The 19,750-nt window shown below is 53.8% G+C and overlaps 1 protein-coding gene across 1 annotated transcript; it reads left to right on the top strand.

The window, feature by feature from the left end:
- The first annotated feature begins 9,219 nt into the window (after positions 1-9,219).
- Positions 9,220-13,228, top strand: LOC123348243 (DLA class II histocompatibility antigen, DR-1 beta chain-like). Its single transcript, XM_044985732.1, has 6 exons — positions 9,220-9,292; positions 9,518-9,793; positions 10,172-10,441; positions 11,050-11,322; positions 11,716-11,820; positions 12,510-13,228. Exons 1-6 carry the CDS (start codon positions 9,220-9,222, stop codon positions 12,626-12,628), a joined length of 1,116 nt encoding a protein of 371 aa, XP_044841667.1. The 3' UTR covers positions 12,629-13,228.
- The last annotated feature ends 6,522 nt before the right edge of the window (positions 13,229-19,750 follow it).

Here is a 19,750-nt window from a genome sequence, read left to right as displayed (position 1 = left end):
CCCTGTTTCTTGGCTAACAGCCTCTTGCTCTTCGTCAGCAGGCTCCAGATATACCTCTGCTCCCGGACCCAGGAGCGCCGTAGACACGGTAGCAGCTTGGGCTCTCCCCTTGTGGCAGGTCCCTTCAGGAGAAGGTCTCCAAAACCAACATCCTCTGAACTCTAAATCCATGGATCCCACGATATAGCTCCAGCACCCCCACTATGGTCTGATCTCTCGCTTCTCCTCCGAGCTCTCCCACTTCGCAGGTCGGGGACAAACCACTGCAGGGCTCTGTGAATATTTATCCAGACCAGTGCCTCTCAAGGATGGGTCCGCGGAATGGTGCTGCACCCCGAGATTGCCCTGACTCAGTTGAGGAAGGTAGCAGGCCCATCCCTGGTATCAAAAAGAGAAACACTGAGCTTGTGAGGCTCTGTACCTCAGGGGGGACACTCAGCACCCGCATGTTCATCCTTGTAATATGATTGTGTGGACGCCCATATTGAGTGTCTTCAGAAGACTCACGATGTACTGAGCATTGTTGTTATAGCGATATTATAGTAATGTTATAGGTTATAACTTCATGTATCTAGTTATGAGGCTGAAAATATATCCTCATGGGTGAAAGCAAGACCAGAAAAAAACTCTCCAAGAGAAGAGAGGCAGTTCACACCTCATCAGGGCGTGGCTGCGACAAACCCAGCCCAGCCTCAAAGGAACAAAAGAATCTGTTGAGGGAGTCACCCCCCTACCTTTGGGCAGTCTGGAACTGTGAGAAGGTATCGCTCACCTGACTCTGAAGGGGAGGCCAAAGCCAAGAGGGAAGAAAGAACATGATAAAAGAGATAGACATTTGCCGTGCGTTTCCTCTCTCTTCTACTTACATCTACAGACATCACCACCAAGCGACCGAAGAGCTGATCAAAGGGGAGAGCTTGGCTGAAGAGCAACCAGTCAGCCTGTGGCGAGAAGCATCTAAGTTTGTAAGGGCACTGAAAGTGTTAAGATCAGCTTAGAATGTGTTTTGCTTTCATTTCACTTGACCAAATCTGACTTGTTGTGCTTTGACTTATAATCACTTAAAATCTATCTTCATAGTTAATAAATCTGTTTGTTTATTCTACCTGAAGCAGTGTGTTTGGTTTGAAGCATGACAGAGACTCCTCTTGGGATAACAAGCCTGATGCATATCAATTTCTTTGTTAAATTGACAAACTCATATAAGCTTGCAGCGACCAGCGGGCATAACTGGACACTGCAAGACGGAGGTTCCTAGGGTTGTGTCTGGGACCAGAGATATTGGCTAATGTCATTTGGTTGCACAATCCAAGCAGCAGCTTACATGCCAGAGGCTGTGCATGAATAGCCCAGGAGTGGAGGTTCTCACAGCAGAGCAGGGTAAGGCTGGCCTCCAGAGTCGGGGATTGGGGTGACCTAGCAAATCACTGGTCCAGATAACACCAGAGGGGAACGTCACAGTGCCGCAGCGAGCAGGGTGTATGTACAGCTTATTACTCCAAGCGGAGATCACACTTTAAGCACTGATATTTGTGATTTTAAGTGAACCTTAAGTGCAGTGGCTAAGGACAGTCAGGAGAAGGTCACAGTTTTGTTATTTTCTGTTTGTTTATTTTGAGTGAGGGAAATAAGCACAAGAAAGCTGGAAAATGACTACCAGTGAGGCAGCTACAAAACTAGAGCTGGCCAGACTGGAAGCAGAAGAGAAGGCAAAGGACAGCGAGTTTCAAATGGGGCAGGCAGAAATGAGGCTCAAAGAAGAGGAGGCTGTACACCGAAGGGCTATGTAAGAAAAAGAGAGAGAGCGGGAAGAAAGAGAGAGAGAGCGAAAACACCAACTGGACCTGCTAGAGAAGCAGAACCAGAACCCCCCGACCCCAACCACTCCCATCACTCCAAAAATCCACAAGTGGGAACACTTATGTCCTGCATACAATGAGGATGATGATATTGCTGGATATCAGACTTGGAAAGGCTGTGTGTAATACATGAAATCCCTCATGATGAGAGAGTTCCTACCCTGATTGCGAAATTAACTGGAATGGAATTCAGTGGAATGCCTACTGAAGATGCTTTAGACTATGGTACATTTAAAGATGCTGTTTTGTGAAGTTTTCAGGTTACTCCTGAAACATACAGAGTTAAATTTAGGAATCTCAAGAGGGATATTGGTAGGAGTAATGGGGAATGTGTAAACGAAAGATTTATTGGGAAAATGGGTGAGGGGTAAAGAGGTGGCAAGTTTTGGGGGAATGTTGGATCTTGTTGCTCAAGAGCATTTCCTAAGTGTATGTAAGGCTGATGTGAAGCAGTGTCTGTGGGACAAAGATGTAAAGTCTGTGGATGAGATGGTTTTTTTTAACTGATGCCTTCGAACAGACTCAGGTGTCTATTAAGGGCAGGCTACAGAAAGGGGTTTAAAACTGATGGGAAGGGAGGATCCCATTTCGCCCCTCGGATGAGAGAAGGGGGTTGGGAGCCTAAACATTCTCTTTCCCAAAAACATTCCTGTACTAGTAACTCCCATCCCAAATCTCCTGTAAAAGCAGAAGAGCCCAGAAGGTGCTATTGGTATAATTCCACTGATCACCTGAAGAATAAATGCCCTGTGCTAGGAGGAAGCAGGCAACCAATAGCTTACATTAGTTCTGCTGCCCTCAAAACCGACCCCCACCCCCAAGCCATTGAAACCTATCATATTGGCTCTGTGAGGTTAGCCTCTGCAGAACCAGATCTGGAGCATGTTAAACCTGTCCAAATTGATGGCAGGGAATACGTGGGGCAGAAGGATACAGGAGCCCAGATCTCTCTGGTTAAGCAGAGTGTGGTCCCAAATGCCCATATGCTGCTAGCCAAATGGCAGAGATTGTGGGGGTGGGCGAAAGGAGATTCCTCGTACCACTAGCTAAAATCCATGTGGTGTGGGAAGGTTTGAAAAGTGTTCTGACTGTGGGGTAATGGAGAACCTCCTATTCGACCTGCTCCTGGGTAATGATTTTTTCTGTGTAGCTCAGGTTAAAGTATTTGCCTGCAGCAGGAGGGAGTGTTATGCTGGGACCCCTGAGGGAAAGGGTAAGGTCTCAGCAACTGCTGAGAGAATGGGAGAGAGTCTCCTTGCTGCTTCTGCAGCAGGGAGAAATCACATGCTTCCAGGTGGGAGGGTGGTTGAGACCAACTCCTGCACTGCAGCTGGAGGAAGGGATCAGGGTGTAGTGCCTGCCAGGGAGAGACCTGTCCAGGTTGTTAGCTGCCAGCAGGTCACAGCTGAACCAGAGACAAACCCAGCTCCAGGGAGCAGAGAGCAATGCGTCCCAGAGGAGAGCCCAGAGAAGGGGCAGGGATCTCAGAAACCACTGAGGTGGGTGAGGATTCTGTTATATCCTTGGGGGACTTGAGGCCAGACAGCTAACAAAACCACCATTTTATTTACAGACTCAGAGAACTCACCCAGCCGGCTGAAGCTGGCTGAGCTATCCCCTAATAATCTAACTCAGTTACCATAGGAACCAAAAACCATGACAACCAAATACACAACAGATTCCTGTGACTCTGTAACACAGGGAAGCAGGGTGCTTCCAAGTATGGGAGGGGCTGAGGCTAGCTCCTTTCCAGCAGAAGGCAACATGCCCTCAGGCGCAGGGGCAGGAGAGGTGTTGTCAGTGATTAAGGAAACTGTTCCAGTTGTTAGCTGGCAGAGTTCGCAGAGGAAGGAGAGACAGAACCCTTCCTAGGGAGCACAGAGAAATGTGTCTTAGGAGGGGGCCCAGAGGAGGAAACTGGGGAAGGAATAGTGGCGGTACAGGAATGTCTCCTCACTAGTCACTTGGGGCAGGATGCCCAGGACACTAGGAGAATGGCTGGGTCAGCATCTGTGCACCCAGGCACTCAGCCTGTGACCCAGGTTTTGAGAAGGAACTGGGTAACTGCCTGCTGGAGGGGAGGAGTCACACAGCTGACTTCTCAGGGACAGAGAAGGGGGTGGCAGAGGGTACCCCAATCCAGGTCACAGTTTTTCAGGAGGCTATTTCTGATAAGTTTTTGGAAAGTAACTGAGTCTCTTTACATCAAGATGCAGCTTCAATGTGATAACAGACCATGTGCTTGATTGTTTGTTTGAAAAGTGTGAATTGGGAGTGCTTTGTTCCAGGTGGGCCTTGAGTGGGCCTGACTGCTATAAAAAGGCAGTCAGCAGGGAACCAGCTAAGCAGTGAATAGTGGAGGCTAACAGAGGGGGTTTCAACTTGCGGGCTTCTCTGAATAGTTACTGCAACAGGTGAGGAAGCTCTTATAAGGAAGGTAATATGGAAGGTGAGCGTTCTCCTGTTGTAACCTGCACAGGTTGTGCCATGTTTGTCTTTCTTCCACAGGACAGAAGCGACTTTGTCTGTACCAAGTGCAGACTGGTCTCCATATTGGAAGAGAAGGTTCGAGGTCTGGAGAAACAAGTATCAACTCTGAGTTGCATAAGAGAAAATGAAGATTTCCTGAACAGACATCAGGATATGCTTCTACGGGCACAACATTCTGGAGAATCAGAGCAGGCTAATGTAGTGCCCATCTTTAAAAAAGGGAAGAAGGAGGATCCGGGGAACTACAGGCCAGTCAGCCTCACCTCAGTCCCTGGAAAACTCATGGAGCAGGTCCTCAAGGAATCAATTCTGAAGCAGTTAGAGGAGAGGAAAGTGATCAGGAACAGTCAGCATGGATTCACCAAGGGCAAGTCATGCCTGACTAACCTAATTGCCTTCTATGAGGAGATAACTGGCTCTGTGGATGAGGGGAAAGCAGTGGATGTGTTATTCCTTGACTTTAGCAAAGCTTTTGATATGGTCTCCCACAGTATTCTTGCCGGCAAGTTAAAAAAGTATGAGCTGGATGATTGGACTATAAGGTGGATAGAAAGCTGGCTAGATCGTCGGGCTCAACGGGTAGTGATCAACAGCTCCATGTCTAGCTGGCAGCTGGTATCAAGCGGAGTGCCCCAAGGGTCAGTCCTGGGGCTGGTTTTGTTCAATATCTTAATTAATGATCTGGAGGATGGCGTGGACTGCACTCTCAGCAAGTTTGCAAATGACACTAAACTGGGAGGAGTGGTAGATACACTGGAGGGTAGAGATAGGATACAGAGAGACCTAGACAAATTAGAGGATTGGGCCAAAAGAAACCTGATGAGGTTCAACAAGGACAAGTGCAAAGTCCTGCACTTAGGACGAAGAATCCCATTCACTGCTACAGACTAGGGACCGAGTGGCTAGGCAGCAGTTCTGCGGAAAAGGACCTAGAGGTTACAGTGGACAAGAAGCTGGGTGTGAGTCGACAGTGTGCCCTTGTTGCCAAGAAGGCTAATGGCATTTTGGGTTGTATAAGTAGGGGCATTTCCAGCAGATCGAGGGATGTGATCATTCCCCTCTACTCAGCACTGGTGAGGCCTCATTTGGAGTACTGTGTCCAGTTTTGGGCCCCACACTACAAGAAGGATGTGGACAAATTGGAGAGAGTCCAGCAGAGGGCAACAAAAATTATTAGGGGGCTGGAGCACACGACTTATGAGGAGAGGCTGAGGGAACTGGGATTGTTTAGTCTGCAGAAGAGAAGAATGAGGGGGGATTTGATAGCTGCTTTCAACTACCTGAAAGGGGGTTCCAAAAAGGATGGACCTCAGCTCTTCTCAGTGGTGGCAGATGACAGAACAAAGAGCAATGGTCTCAAGTTGCAGAGGGGGAGGTTTAGGTTGTCTATTAGGAAAACCTTTTTCACTAGGAGGGTGGTGAAACACTGGAATGGGTTACCTGGGGAGGTGGTGGAATCTCCTTTCTTAGAGGTTTTTAAGGTCAGGCTTGACAAAGCCCTTGCTGGGATGATTTAGTTGGGTTTGGTCCTGCTTTGAGCAGGGGGTTGGACTAGATACCTCCTGAGGTCCCTTCCAACCCTGATAGTCTTTGATTCTATGAGACCAGGAAATTGCCAGATGGTAGTTTGCCAGAACACAAATGACCCAACGGACAGAGAAGAGGGTGTTCTGCCCCAGGCTGGTGAGACACAGAGAACAGTTATGGGAAAGGAGCTGGGAAGAGGTGCAGCTGATCAAAGGGAAAACGCACCTAGCCCAGAGAGCACAGACCACAGCCCTCTAGGGGGCAGGGAAGGACTCAGTGCTGGGAGGGAAAAACACGGGATAACCCCAAAAGGGGAGCTGGATTTTCTGCATATGTACAGTCCTGGGGTTGGGAGACCACGCCCCAAAGGGCCAGCCAATGTGCAGGATCCCTCTAAACACCTATCTCGCCGGACCCTGAGGCATCAAAATTCTAGAAACTTGAATAAATTAAGAGCCCCCACAGAGGGAAACACTGGAGGGAAAGAAAAGCCAGGATGGATTACATGGGAGAGAGTCAAATGACACCTTGGGTAATGAACAAAGTAACCTCAAACTAAAATATCTGAACAGAGTGGGTGGTATCATAACGATACTTGTAAACACCCATCTGTTATAAAAAAATTGTATTAAGTTTTGGGGATAAGAATTTTAACACGGATGTTAAACCTTATGATAATGCTACTTTTCAATTAATACCTGTAAACAGGTTTAAAGCTTATCACAGCAGAGAAACCATAAAAAACCTGGTTTGTTGTGTGAGAATGGGGAAACTGAGGCACGCTGCCTCATGGCCTTAATGGCTGGATGCCAAGAGAACTATAACACAAACTGCCTTCAAGCTAGTCAGTGACTAACCCTCTTGCAGTAAACTAAGAGGGGAGGTGTGACGCTCTGTACTTCGGGGCAACACCCAGCACCCCCATGTTCATCCTTGTGAAATGATTGTGTGGTGTCCAGTGCAAAGTTTGTCATGTTGGGTGTCTTCAGAAGGCTCATGATGCACTGAGCATGGTTGTTATAGCGATATTATAGTAATGTTATAGGTTATAATTTCATGTATAAAGTTATGAGGCTGAAAATGTATCCTCCTGGCTTAAAGCAAGCTCAGGCAAAAACTCTCCAAGAGCAGAGGGGCAGTTCACACCTCATCAGGGCAAGTATGGGACAAACCCAGCCCAGCCTCACAGGAACAAAGGACACTGGCCTAGGCAGCAACAAGAGAATCTGTTAGACTCTGGAGGGAGTCACCCCCCTTCCCTGGGTCAGTTTGGGACTGCGATGAGGTAATGCTCACCTGACTCTGAAGGGGGGGGCAAAGCCAAGAGGGATGAAAGGACATGATAAAAGGGAGAGATGTTTGCCAGGCTCTCTCTCTTCCACCTCCACCTACAGACACCACCACCAAGCGACTGCAGCTCTGATGAAAGGGGAGAGCCTGGCTGAAGGGCAACCAGCCAGCCTGTGGTGAGAAGCATCTAAGTTTATAAGGGCACTGACAGTGTTAGGATCAGCTTAGAATGAGTTTTGCTTTTATTTCATTTGACTAAATCTGACTTGTTGTGCTTTGACTTATAATCACTTAAAATCTCTCTTTATAGTTAATAATCTGTTTGTTTATTCTACCTGAAGCAGTGTGTTTGGTTTGAAGCATGTCAGAGGCTCCCCTTGGGATAACAAGCCTGGTACATATCAATTTCTTTGTTAAATTGACGAATTTATATAAGCTTGCAGCATCCAGCGGGTATAACTGGGCACTGCAATTCAGAGGTTCCTAGGGTTATCTCTGGGACCGGAGATATTGGCTAGTGTCATTTGGTTGCACAATCCCAGGAGCAGCTTACATGCCAGAGGCTGTGTGTGACCAGCCCAGGAGTGGGGGTTCCCACAGCAGAGCAGGGTAAGGCTGGCTGCCAGAGTCAAGGATTGGAGTGACCTAGCAGATCACTGGTCCAGATAACACCAGAGGGGAACGTCACACAGCTATACAATGTGGAACAGCTGTAACAGGAGAGAGTGCCAGAGCCCCACCTCATGCTAGCCTGGTGCGTAGTGGGCTCAGCCAGGATGGGGCAGACCTGCTGTCCCGGATCAGGCAGAGCAGTGATTTGAATCGCCGTTTCTTGCCTCCCATGGGAGTGCCCTGGCTGGGATGGGGCATGTCTGGCTCTTTCTCACAACAATTTTGGAAGGGTTTTTCGTGGAATTCCAAAATCACAAAAGTTTTCACGGGATGGAAGGTGGATTCCCACCCGGCCCTACGTCCAACACAAAAGCCTCGCAGGAGGATAGAGCAATAAGCAGAGATCTGCCCGTCGGAGCTGGGGATATGAATCTCCTCTCTGCATGAGCTGAGGGAGCAATCCCTGCAACTTCTCAAAGTTCCAACTTTCCGGTGGGGCCAATGCCCAGATCTTCTGTGGGAACAGCCGGTTAGCAGACCTGGTGCCCAAGCAGACGGAGCATTGTCTAGGGGGTTGTAGGACTCATTAAACCTTTACTTGGGTGCTACAAAAGGCTTCCACTCTGCAGCTCTCAAACTGGTGGGTTGATGGGTCCTTTGTGAAGAGTTTGATTCTATTCTGTTCAAGCTCTTGTGGCCCTGAGTGCTAACATCTGGGGCTTTAATGCTCTAACATCTGGGGCTTTAATGCTCTAACATCTGGGGCTTTCATGCACTAATTTCTGGGCTATAAAGCACTAACATCTGGAATTTCATGCACTCATTTCTGGGGCTTTAATTCACTAACATCCGGAGCTTTAATTCACTAGCACCTGGGGTTTAACACACTACCATCTGGCCTTTGCTACTGAGGAACTGGGCATCCATGAAGGGCTCAGATTCCTGGTGGAGGCGTTTGCCTCTTGCACTTTCTGACCACCTCTGGCCCAGGCCTGGTGCGTGCAGTGTCCCTGAGCCAGCTGCACTAAGGAAATCCCCCCCAGCTCCCCACCACTGGCTTCCCCTCTGCCGGGAAGCTGACAGGCACGATCTGCTGCTGCTGGGCAGAAGTGGCACTGGGGGCAGGCATGCTGCGGTTCATTCCGCCACACGCAGAGCTAAGCCCAGGCACCAGGCGGATGCTGTTACGACACATCCCCAACCCGTCTGCCCAGCAATGTCTGATGCCAGCCCCACCCCACCCCCCGCCCCCTCTCTGGCAGGGAGGGGCTGGACGGGTGGATCCATGTCGGTTTGTGGGCCTGGGTTTCCTCGCAGGTGTTTCCTGTCACAGCGGCAGAGAGCTTGGTGCAGGCAGGGGGCGGCCCTGGTCTCTCCAGCCCTGGGGGTCCCAGCCCCATCCCTCACCCCGCAGAGCTGCCATCCCATCCCCTCTTCCCTGATGGCTCCTGGGGGGGCCCATCCCGCTCTGGTCTCTGCCTGGCTCTTGTTTCTCTGCTCGGTCGTCTCAGCTGGTAAGTGACCGCTGTTCGCTCCCCCGGATGCCTGGGTCCCATCCCCATCCCAGTCTCTCTACCCCAGGACTGGGTGCTGCAGAGCCCCCTTGGGTGGCTGTCCCGGATGCCTGGGTCCCATCCCAATCTCTCTCCCCCAGGACTGGGTGCTGCAGAGCCCCCTCGGGTGGCTGCCCCGGATGCCTGGGTCCCATCTCCATCCCAGTCTCTCTCTCCTTCCCGCAGGGGTTCACCGCTTCACCCACTCCCAGATCATTTTGCCGCGGGCGGCCCCCGGGCTGCCCAAGCGCCAGAGCCTGCTGCAGGTGAACGGCCTGGCGCTCTCGGCCTACGACAGCAGCAGCCGGAGGATGATGCCGCGCAACGGCTACATGCAGGGCGACCAGGAGACCCACCAGTTCTGGAGCGTCAGCACCGCCCGGTGCATGTTCTGGGACCCCTGGGTGGAGACCGAGTACCAGGCCCTGGTGCGGGTGGTGAACACCAGCTCCCCAAAGGCCGGTGAGTCCTCGGGCCCTGGCACTCCGTTAGCTCGGCCCAGGAAAGGGGGCACGTGCAGTGGGAGGGAGCTAGGGGCAGGACACCAGAGGGGAGTGATTTCTGTGGTACCTAGTGGTTCAAGTGGGGTGCAGGGGAGCTGGGATCTCTATCCCCAGCTCTGGAAGGTAAGTGGGGTTTCAGGGTTGGAAGGGGGGGCTGGGAGCCAGGACTCCTAGGTTCTCTATACAGCCCTGGGAGGAGAGGGGGGTCTAGTGGTTAGAGCAAGGGGGGAGCTGGGAGCCAGGACTCCTGGGTTCCATCCCTGGGAGAACTTCGCCCCACTCTGCCCCCTGGTGGCAGCTCCCTGCTGGGTCACTCACGTGGCCGCTCCGCCCCCAGAGCCCTACTACATGCAGGTCGTGCAGAGCTGTGAGCTGGACGAAGCCAGCGGCGCCGTCCGAGCCGTTACCAGGTACGCCCTGAACGGGGAGGACGTGCTGCAGTACCACGGGGACCAGAACCGCTGGTTCTCAGTGCACCCGGCGGCCTGGCGTGTGGCCGAGCGCTGGAACCGCGAGAGGGAGACGCTGGCCGGGATCAACGCCCACACGCCGCAGCAGTGCGGGACCTTCATCCGGATCACGGCGCCATTCACCATGCAGACGACAGGTGGCAGCTCTGCTGGTGCCCCTCACTCCCAATCCACAACTCCCTGCTAGCCCAGCCCTGCCCCCATCCCCAGCTCTGCCGGTGCCCCTCACTCCCAATCCACAGCCGCCTGCTAGCCCAGCCCTGCCCCCCATCCCCAGCTCTGCCGGTGCCCCTCACTCCCGACCCACAGCCCCCTGCTAGCCCAGCCCTGCCCCCCATCCCCAGCTCTGCCGGTGCCCCTCACTCCTGACCCACAGCCCCCTGCTAGCCCAGCCCTGCCCTCCATCCCCAGCTCTGCCGGTGCCCCTCACTCCCCATCCACAGCCCCCTGCTAGCCCAGCCCTGCCCCCCATCCCCAGCTCTGCCGGTGCCCCTCACTCCCGATCCACAGCCCCCTGCTAGCCCAGCCCTGCCCCCCATCCCCAGCTCTGCCGGTGCCCCTCACTCCCGATCCACAGCCCCCTGCTAGCCAAGTCCTGCCCCCCATCCCCAGCTCTGCCGGTGCCCCTGACTCCCGATCCACAGCTGCCTGCTAGCCCAGCCCTGCCCCCCATCCCCAGCTCTGCCGGTGCCCCTCACTCCCAACCCGCAGCCCCCGTGATCTTTAACCCTTTCTGTCCCCTCAGCCCAGCCCACGGTGCACGTATCCCTCGTGCAAGGAACCCGGGGCCGGCCTCGTCGCCTCCTGTGCCACGTGACAGGGTTCTACCCCCGTGACATCGAGGTGACCTGGGAGCAGGGGGACCGGGGGGCCCTAAGGGAACAGAGGACCAGCGGGATCCGGCCCAATGGAGACCCCTCCTTCCAGATCCGAGTGTCCATCGAGCTGGGGCTGGGGGAGCACGTGTGTGTGGTGAGACATGTCAGCCTGGGGGGCGCCCCGCTGAGGATCACCTGGGGTGAGTGTGTGTGTCTGTGGGGGGGGGTGTAGTGGGAATGGAGCACCCTCTATGGAAGGGGGGGCAGGGGAGCTGGGGGCAGAAAGGCAGCGGGGCAGTTTGGGGAGGCATGGATAGGCAGAGAGGAGGTTCTGGGGCTCTGAGGGGGAGAGGAAGATGGGTGTTCTGGGGGCTAAGAGGGGGGAAGGGAAGGGGGGAGGTTGTGGGGGATTCAAAGAGGGAGGGGAAGGTGGGAAGTTCTGGGGGGCTCAGAGGGGGAGGGGAAGAGGGAATTTAGCTGCAGGGCAGACTCATGGGGAGCTGGGGCTGCTGGCCCGGGGCCAAGGGGAGGGGGGGAGGGGGGGATAGTTGCAGGTGGGGCCCATGGCTCACTCTGTCTCTGCTCATTTGCAGATCCCCAGGCCAGAGGCCAGGCCGGGTCCCTGGGCGTCCTCGCCGGCTGCGTGCTGGCTGCTCTGGGAGCCGCCGCCCTGAGCTGGTATCTGAGGGGGAGGGCAGGTGAGTGATGTCCCCTAGTGTCCCCCAACCCCCCCCCCGCAGCTCAGTGCTCCCAGTGCCCTTGCAGCTCAGCGCCCCCTAGTGCCCCCAGCACCACCTGCAGCTCAGCGCCCCTAGTGCCCCCAGCACCCCCTGCAGCTCAGCGCCCCCTAGTGCCCCCAGCACCCCCTGCAGCTCAGCGCCCCCTAGTGCCCCCAGCGCCCCCTGCAGCTCAGCGCCCCCTAGTGCCCCCAGCGCCCCCTGCAGCTCAGCGCCCCCTAGTGCCCCAAGCAGCCGCTGCAGCTCAGCGCCCCCTAGTGCCCCAGCGCCCCCTGCAGCACAGCGCCCCCTGCAGCACAGCGCTCCCTAGTGCCCCCAGCACCCCCTGCAGCCCAGCGCCCCCTAGTGCCCCCAGCGCCCCCTGCAGCACAGCACCCCCTGCAGCACAGCGCTCCTAGCGCTGCCCTGGGGCACTGGGGTAAGCACTGACTGCCAGGGGAACATGTTCCCCCAGTACAATCCCCCTGCGCAACCCCTGGGGTTTCCCCTTGCTGGTCTCCCAGCCACGGACTGACCCAGCCTGGCCCTGCCTCGCGTGAGCTACCCAGGCTCTGTGCTGCGGCCTGGCTTGCCCCCCTCCCCCATTCCCACTGCAGGAGGTAGGAGCAGGGTCTCTGCCTGAGTCAATCCCTGCTTGGCTTCCCCCCCAGGCCGCTCGGAGGGGCTGTACCGCCCGGCGCAGGCACAGCCAGGAGCCCTCGACTCCGCCCTGGCTAAGCCAGGAGACACCTTGGCCACATCTCTGTCCTGCCCAGGTGTCACCGCGTGACCGTCGCTGTCCTGGGCTAACACCACATGGGCCAGCCTGGGCGAAGAGGAGGTCCTGGGGGGGTCGTGGATTTGGCCAAAACTTCCTGAGGTTACGGGGAGGGAGCAGGTGTAACCCTGCCATGCCTCCATCCTGTGCTCTCCCCACCACCTCCAGTCACCCCTGTGCCCCATAGTGCCCAGCCCCCCAAATGCCAGTCCCCAGCCCCACCCAGGGGGCACCGCAATCATGCGCGGGGCAGGGGTGAAATGGTGGCGCTTTCAAGCCACCAACCATCAGTACACGTGGAACCTTCACAGAGTTTTTTACTGGAGCCGTTTTGTTGCCTTGGTTTGCCCAGGTGCTGCGCACGGCCGGCTCTGCACCGCTGGCGTCAGCAGGAGCGGGTGGACTTGGAAAGGGGGCACTGGGGCTCAGGATGCCTGGGTTCTCTTCCTGCCTTTGTGGCTGGCTGCCCTGGGGTGGGTGGACCGAACATCTTGCAGATCCAGCATTTCTTCTCACTTGGGGGGAGAGCCCACCTCTGCCCCTTGCAGCACAGTGCCCCCAACCAAGCCCCCCTCTGCCCCTGTGCATGCTGCTCCCTACTGAGCCCCCATCTGCCCCCTGCAGCATGGCACCCACTACCGAGCCCCCCATCTGCCCCCTGCAATATAGTGCCCCCTACTGAGCCCCCTGCCCTCTGCAGCCCAGCGCCCCCTACTGATCCCCCCTCTGGCCTCATTCCAGCACCGCCTGCTGAGCCCCCCCCCCCTGCGCCCCTGCAGCATGGCACCCCCTACCGAGGTCCCCATCTGGCCCCTGCAGCATGGTGCCTCCTACCACATCCCCCGACCCCGGCTGGCATCTGCCCTCTGTGCTACCGTAATACTTCTAATAAATAATGTACAGTCCCTAGCATGATGAGGTGTATCATGGTAGTGCTACCAGCACTACCGTAATACACCTAATAAACAATAACACAGAGTACTTTAGCAGGGCCAACCCCAGCTCTTCCAAAATCACGAATCAGGTGTAAAAAACACTGGAGATTTGCTTAAAAAGCCCAAGTTTTTACAGATACATCAGTTTTCAGATCTTTTTTATTTGCCTTCAGATTCTTTGGTTTCTTTTTGTCCAAATTTTTCAGGGTCACGGTTTCAGGCATTTCCGGGCCACCCCAAGGGCTAGAACCTGCCTTGTTAACTGAAAATCACAGGACTCCAGAAGCTGGGTGTGTGGTGGGGGGTTCTGAAACAGCTCCCTTGCCCCGGCTTGGCACCATCGGGTGGGGGCTGGGGTTTGGTGGGAACCCAGCCCCTTGGGCCTCCTCAGCTGTCCCTCACCCTGTCTGTGTGTGTGTGGGCAGGGGTGAGCTGGGGGACTAACATGGGTCAGAGAGACCAGATCCCCCTATCTGTGACAGCCCGCTGCCCACAGACACCCCCCGCCAATGGGGGGATGATTCTCAGACCGCCTACCCCCAAGCCAGCCAGTCCCTGCCCCGGGAGCAGGTGGGAGCCAGCACCCCCTAGAGGGGAAAGGCCCCATGTCTCATGCCCCATGCCCTGAGCCAGCCAGCCCCCTCCTAGGGCCCCCCAGTTGGAAATCCCATTCTCCATGCCCCCCTGTAGCTTGTCAAAGGATTTTCTTTTTTTAAAAGCTCTTTTCCTTGTAATTCTCCCTGTGTTTCCCTGACACATTGGAGGGGGGGGGGCTATTCCAGACCTTTGGGGGTCGGGGGGTTAATTTCCCCACTCCCCCTGTCCTGGCCCTAACCAGAGCCTTGTTATGCCAGGTGGCTTCAGAAACGGCTCTGGATTTCCAGGCTTCGATTCCCAGTAAGGCGACACTAGATTTTTGTACCTTTGGTTTTAGTCGTTGCAGGGCTACAAAGAAGCGAGTGAAATTAACCAGCCGGGGCAGATGCGGGGGGTGGATGGGTAGAAGGAACAAGGATATGAGTGCGCGGCATTTGGTTCAGGCCATCACTGGGTAATTTCTTAGGGCTTGGCTCCACTTGCAGATGTAGAGCGCTGTGAGTTAAACCCGCCTTCGGAGAGCGCAGCAGGGAAAGTGCTGCAGTCTGCCCACACTGACTGCTTCAAGCACACTGGCGTGGCCACATTTGCGGCACTTGCAGCCGCATTGGGAGCGGTGCATTATGGGCAGCTATCCCAGCATGCAACTGACTGCAATGTGCTTTTCAATGGGAGGTGGGTGGAGTGTGACAGGGAGTGTGTTGTGTGCATGTGGGGGGAGAGAGAGTGGGTTTGGGGGGGCTGAGAGCATGTCCACATGCTGTCTTGTAAGTTCAGACGGCAGCAGGCCTCCCCTCCCCACCGCCTCTCTCTCTCACACAGCATCCCACACTAATGCTTGCATGCCAGCTGCCAGAAACAGAGCTCTGAAAGGGCATTTCCACGTTCCTACAGGAGTTCAAAACAACAAGAGCGGCCACTTGACTTAAGGGGATTATGGGACGTTTCCAGAGGCCGATCAGAGCGCAGTAACGCAACAGCTCGTTCACACTGACGCCCGGGCGTTGTACCAAGGTGCAGCAAACGTTATTCCTCTCGCCGAGGTGGAGAACCAGCAGCGCTGTAGCCGCGGAGTCAGAGCTCTCTACGTATCTTGCCAGTGTGGACGGGGAGTGAATTAGGGCACCCGGGGCTCCTTGATTGCGCAGTAACTTGCAAGTGTAGCCAAGCCCTTAGCAAACAAGCAAGCTCCCGGCTCAGTTCAGCCTTGAGCGGGCCCGATTCTCCACTGCCTGGCAGGCTCCCACGGTACCCGGGCCTGATCAGAAATGGGAACATCAGACAGCTGGAAACAGTGGTTTAGTCACAGTGGCTATTTTCAATGAGCCAGTGTCAACTTTAACCAAGATTTTCCATCTTACGTTGAGTCAAAATCCAGCCCTCTGAGACATCCCCAACAGTTCCTCCAAACCACTGGGACCTTTCCACCTGGCCATTGCTTTGCACCCTCCTTGCCATGAGACGTGTCAGTATTTCTCCTCTTCCTCCCGAGTTGGGGGTGTGATGGGTTGGATCACAGAAACCCCCTTGGGAGCTGCCACCCCAAGTGCCAAGACTACTTCTGCCCCTGTTTTCCCTGCCAGCTCGGGACCCCAGCACCCTGTCTTGCTGAGCCAGACACGCCTGTCTGCTCCAACACAGACCCACAATCTGAATTACTTGCCCCAAAGCTGCAGACTTAACTAAAAGCAGCTGACAGAAGTGTTCCAGCCTTTAACACTCAGATGCCCAACTCCCAATGGGGTCTAAACCCAGATAAATCCATTTTACCCTGTATAAAGCTTATGCAGGGTAAACTCAGAAATTGTTCGCCTTCTATAACACTGATAGAGAGAGATGCACAGTTGTTTGCTCCCCCAGGTATTAATACACACCCTGAGTTAATCAATAAGTAAAAAGTGATTTTATTACCGTATTGTTCCGAGTATAGGCCGCTCCTGATTATAAGCCGCACCCTTAAAGTTTGGTGCTATTTTAAAAAAATTAAATTTTTAACTTTTTTTAACTTAAAGAAAATATACACATGCAATTTGTAAAGGCCTATTTTTCTCACTAAAATATTAGGCTGTGTGCAAACTCACCAAAAAATTCATATTTTCAAATTATAGTTTAAAAACCTGGATTAGATTGGTGCGATGGGGCTTAATCCCCATCACCTGCAAGATAAGGCACAAACACTCCAGTTAGTCATGCTCTGCATCTGTAGGGTGGCTGATTAATTAACTGCCTCCTGGCCAGAAGAGGCAGAGCAAGGCCTAATAAGTTAACTGAGGGAGCTCAGTTGTGGAGGGAAGACCCATGAGAGAGGAGGTAAGGAGTTCCCTCCCTGGGAAAGGCCTGGGGTAGGCAGACTAAGGAAGGCCAGAGGGACAGGATTGGTACCCGTGGTGGGCCCTGGAAAAAATGGGGGCAAGATCTAGGGAGAGACTGGGGGAAGGCAGGACTTTTCTACAGAGGGAAATTCACAGCGGGAGTAATGTAGGCTCCTGTGGGAGGGAGCCCTGAGACAGGATTTTTAAGTAGAGAAGAGAACGGTAGCCCAAGAGGGCAGAAGAATTATTAATTTGGACTTTTGTTTGGACTTGTTTCTGCTACCCTGGAATGGGTCTGAATGTAGGTGACTTGGGTGGAGCCACAGAAAACCTGGGACTCTGATTCCCCGCCGCGGCTGAGATTTAAAGGGCTTTGGGCTCCCCGCCGCGGCGGGCAGCCCAGAGCGCTCTGAGTCCCGGCCGCGGCTGGGATTTAAAGGGCTCTGGGCTCCCCGCCGCGGCGGGCAGCCCGGAGCCCTCTGATTCCCCGCCGTGGCTGGGATTTAAAGCGCTCTGGGCTCCCCGCCACGGCGGGCAGCCCAGAGCGCTCTGAGTCCCGGCCGCAGCTGGGATTTAAAGGGCTCTGGGTTCCCCGTCGCGGCGGGCAGCCCGGAGCGCTCTGATTCCCGGCCGCGGGTGGGATTTAAAGGGCCCTGGGCTCCCCGCCGCGGCGGGCAGCCCGGAGCGCTCTGATTCCCCGCCGCGGCTGGGATTGAAAGCGCTCTGGGCTCCCCGCCGCGGCGGGCAGCCCAGAGCGCTCTGATTCCCGGCCGCGGCTGGGATTTAAAGGGCTCTGATTCCCCGCCGCGGCTGGGATTGAAAGTATTTTTATTGGTTTTTTTTTTTTTGCAAGATCCCGCTTATAGGCCGCACCCCTAGTTTAAAGACTTAAATTAGGGGAAAAAAGTGCGGCCTATACTCGGGACAATGCGGTAAATACAGAAAGTAGGATTTAAGTGGTTCCAAGTAGTAACAGACAGAACAAAGTAAGTCACCAAGCAAACTAAAATAAAATGCACAAATCTCTGTCTAATCAAACTGAATACAGATAATCTCACCCTCGGAGATGCTTCAGTGAGTTTTTTCCTCTGACTGGACACCTTCCAGGCCTGGGCACAATCCTTTCCCCTGGTACAGCTCTTGTTCCAGCTCAGGTGGTAGCCAGGGGATTCTTCATGATGGCTCCTCCCCATTGTTCTCTTCCACCCCTCTATATATCTTTTGCACAAGGCGGGAATCCTTTGTCCCTCTCTGGGTTCCCATCCCTCCTTCTCAATGGAAAGACACCAGGTTAAAGATAGATTCCAGTTCAGGTGACATGATCACGTCACTGCAAGACTTTGTAACAGGCGACGGTTGAACCCGAGCAGCTGGTAGCCTTTATGGCAGCCAGCAGCCATTATGGGAAAACCGACACCCCCCCCGTACACAGCAGCCTGAACTTTTGAAGTGTCTTCCCTTGGCAGCCTCAAGGCTGTTGAAACCGGTCCCAAACTAGTTTTTGCTGGCACTATTGCAAGAATACTGTTCCTGCATGAGTTTGTTAACCACCAATTAAATGATAATACGGCTGAAGCTTGCTTGTAGGTGTGTATAAAGGATCCTTGGCTTTTTGTATCCAGTAGAGCCTTTGTACCAAGGTGCAAAACTCTCCTTTCTTCTGCAGAATAAAGCAACTTTTCCTTATCCCTGTCTGGCTGTTATTGGCTCTCAGCTAGGCGGACCCGACATTTCGGAAACAACTTCTTTGCCCACTTGCCAACACTCAGGTATACAGGGAGACTTACAGGTAAAACACACCCATCTGCAGACAATTGTCCTGGTTAATGGGAGCCATCAAGATTCCAAACCACCATTAATGGCCCACACTTTGCATAATTACAATAGGCCCTCAGAGTTATATTTCATATTTCTAGTTTCAGATACAAGAGTGGTACATTTAAACAAATGGGATGATGACACTCAGTAGATTATAAGCTTTGTAATGCTACCTTACAAGAGACCTTTTGCATGAAGCATATTCCAGTTACACTATATTCACTCATTAGCATATTTTTATAAAATTATATAGACTTCAATGTCACATGGGGAATATTGGACTCTGAACTATTCCTGTCCGGGACAGTCGGCACATTTTATATCAGGTCAGCTCCATGTTCAGCTGCATCTTCTTGAACTCCTGCAGTGCCTCATGGGAGTTGTAGTTCAGGTCCCTCATGCTGTGCCTTGTTAATTTGCCCTCCATCATTACTTGTGCATCACGGGAGATGTAATCCAGCCAGGAGCCCAGCTCTTAAGAGACGCATTATAGTGCTAGACTCCAGGAGCTCAATTGATTTATCTTCAGAAGTGACCTGGTCACAGTCTGTAAGTACCGACATGAGGAACAAATATTTAACAATGAGCTCATCTATCTAGCAGAGAAAGGTCTAACATAACCAATGGTTGGAAATTGAAGCTAGACCAGGGGTCCCCAACGCGGCACCCGCGTCCTGGCTGGTGGTGGAGCATCCGCCAAAATGCCGCTGAATTTCTGCGGCATTTCAGCGGCGATGCCTCTCGATGACGCCGCTTGCTGCTGACATGCGGCATCATTGAGAGGCGTCGTCCCTGAATTTCTGCAGCATTTTGGCGGCGACGCCTCTCGATGACGCCGTATGCCGCTGACAAGTGACGTCATCGAGAGGTGTCTCCGCCAAAATTCGGCGGCATTTCGGCGGATGCTCCACCGCTGCCATGGTCCTTCGTCTGGCGCCTGCCAGACGAAAAGGTTGGGGACCACTGACTGGGAATAAGGTGCAAATTTTTAACAGGGAGGGCACCGCGGACACACCAGGGACACAGATCACTGCTGAACTGGCACCAAATGAAACCGTCCAATTTGGCTCCCTCAAAATGTTTTGTTTTGAGTTGACTGAAGCCAAAATGAGCTATTTCACTGAGTCTTTCCTGTTGGAAAACTGGGGGGTTGGGGGAGATGACAAAAATGGATATTTCCCTGAGAAAAGTTTCAGTTTTGTGGCAACAGCATTTTCTGTTGAAAAATGATTGGGGTGGAACATTCCCACCTGCCTCCAGCCTTTGAACTAATCAATCTGGTCTGTTAGGAAGAGGAACATGCAGTGGTGAGCTGCAGCCGGTTCGCACCGGATCGCGCGAACCGGTTGTTAAATTTAGAAGCCCCCTTTAGAACCGGTTGTTCCCCGTGGGACAAACTGGTTCTAAAAGGGTATATAAATTTAACAAGCACTCCCTCCCTGCTGCCGCCCAGCTCACCTCAGCTCTGCCTC

This window comes from Mauremys mutica, chromosome 13, assembly GCF_020497125.1.
Source record: "Mauremys mutica isolate MM-2020 ecotype Southern chromosome 13, ASM2049712v1, whole genome shotgun sequence".
In the NCBI taxonomy this organism is placed as follows: Eukaryota; Metazoa; Chordata; order Testudines; family Geoemydidae; genus Mauremys; species Mauremys mutica.
The sequence above is the reverse complement of the archived record's forward strand: the minus strand, read 5'-3'. Positions and strand labels throughout refer to the sequence as shown.

Coding starts and splice junctions, on each gene's coding strand:
- LOC123348243 (XM_044985732.1), top strand. CDS start 9,220: ATGGCTCCTGGGGGGGCCCATCCCGCTCTGGTCTCTGCCTGGCTCTTG. Junction 10,442..11,049: donor ATTCACCATGCAGACGACAG/GTGGCAGCTCTG, acceptor CTGTCCCCTCAG/CCCAGCCCACGGTGCACGTA. Junction 11,821..12,509: donor GTATCTGAGGGGGAGGGCAG/GTGAGTGATGTC, acceptor CTTCCCCCCCAG/GCCGCTCGGAGGGGCTGTAC.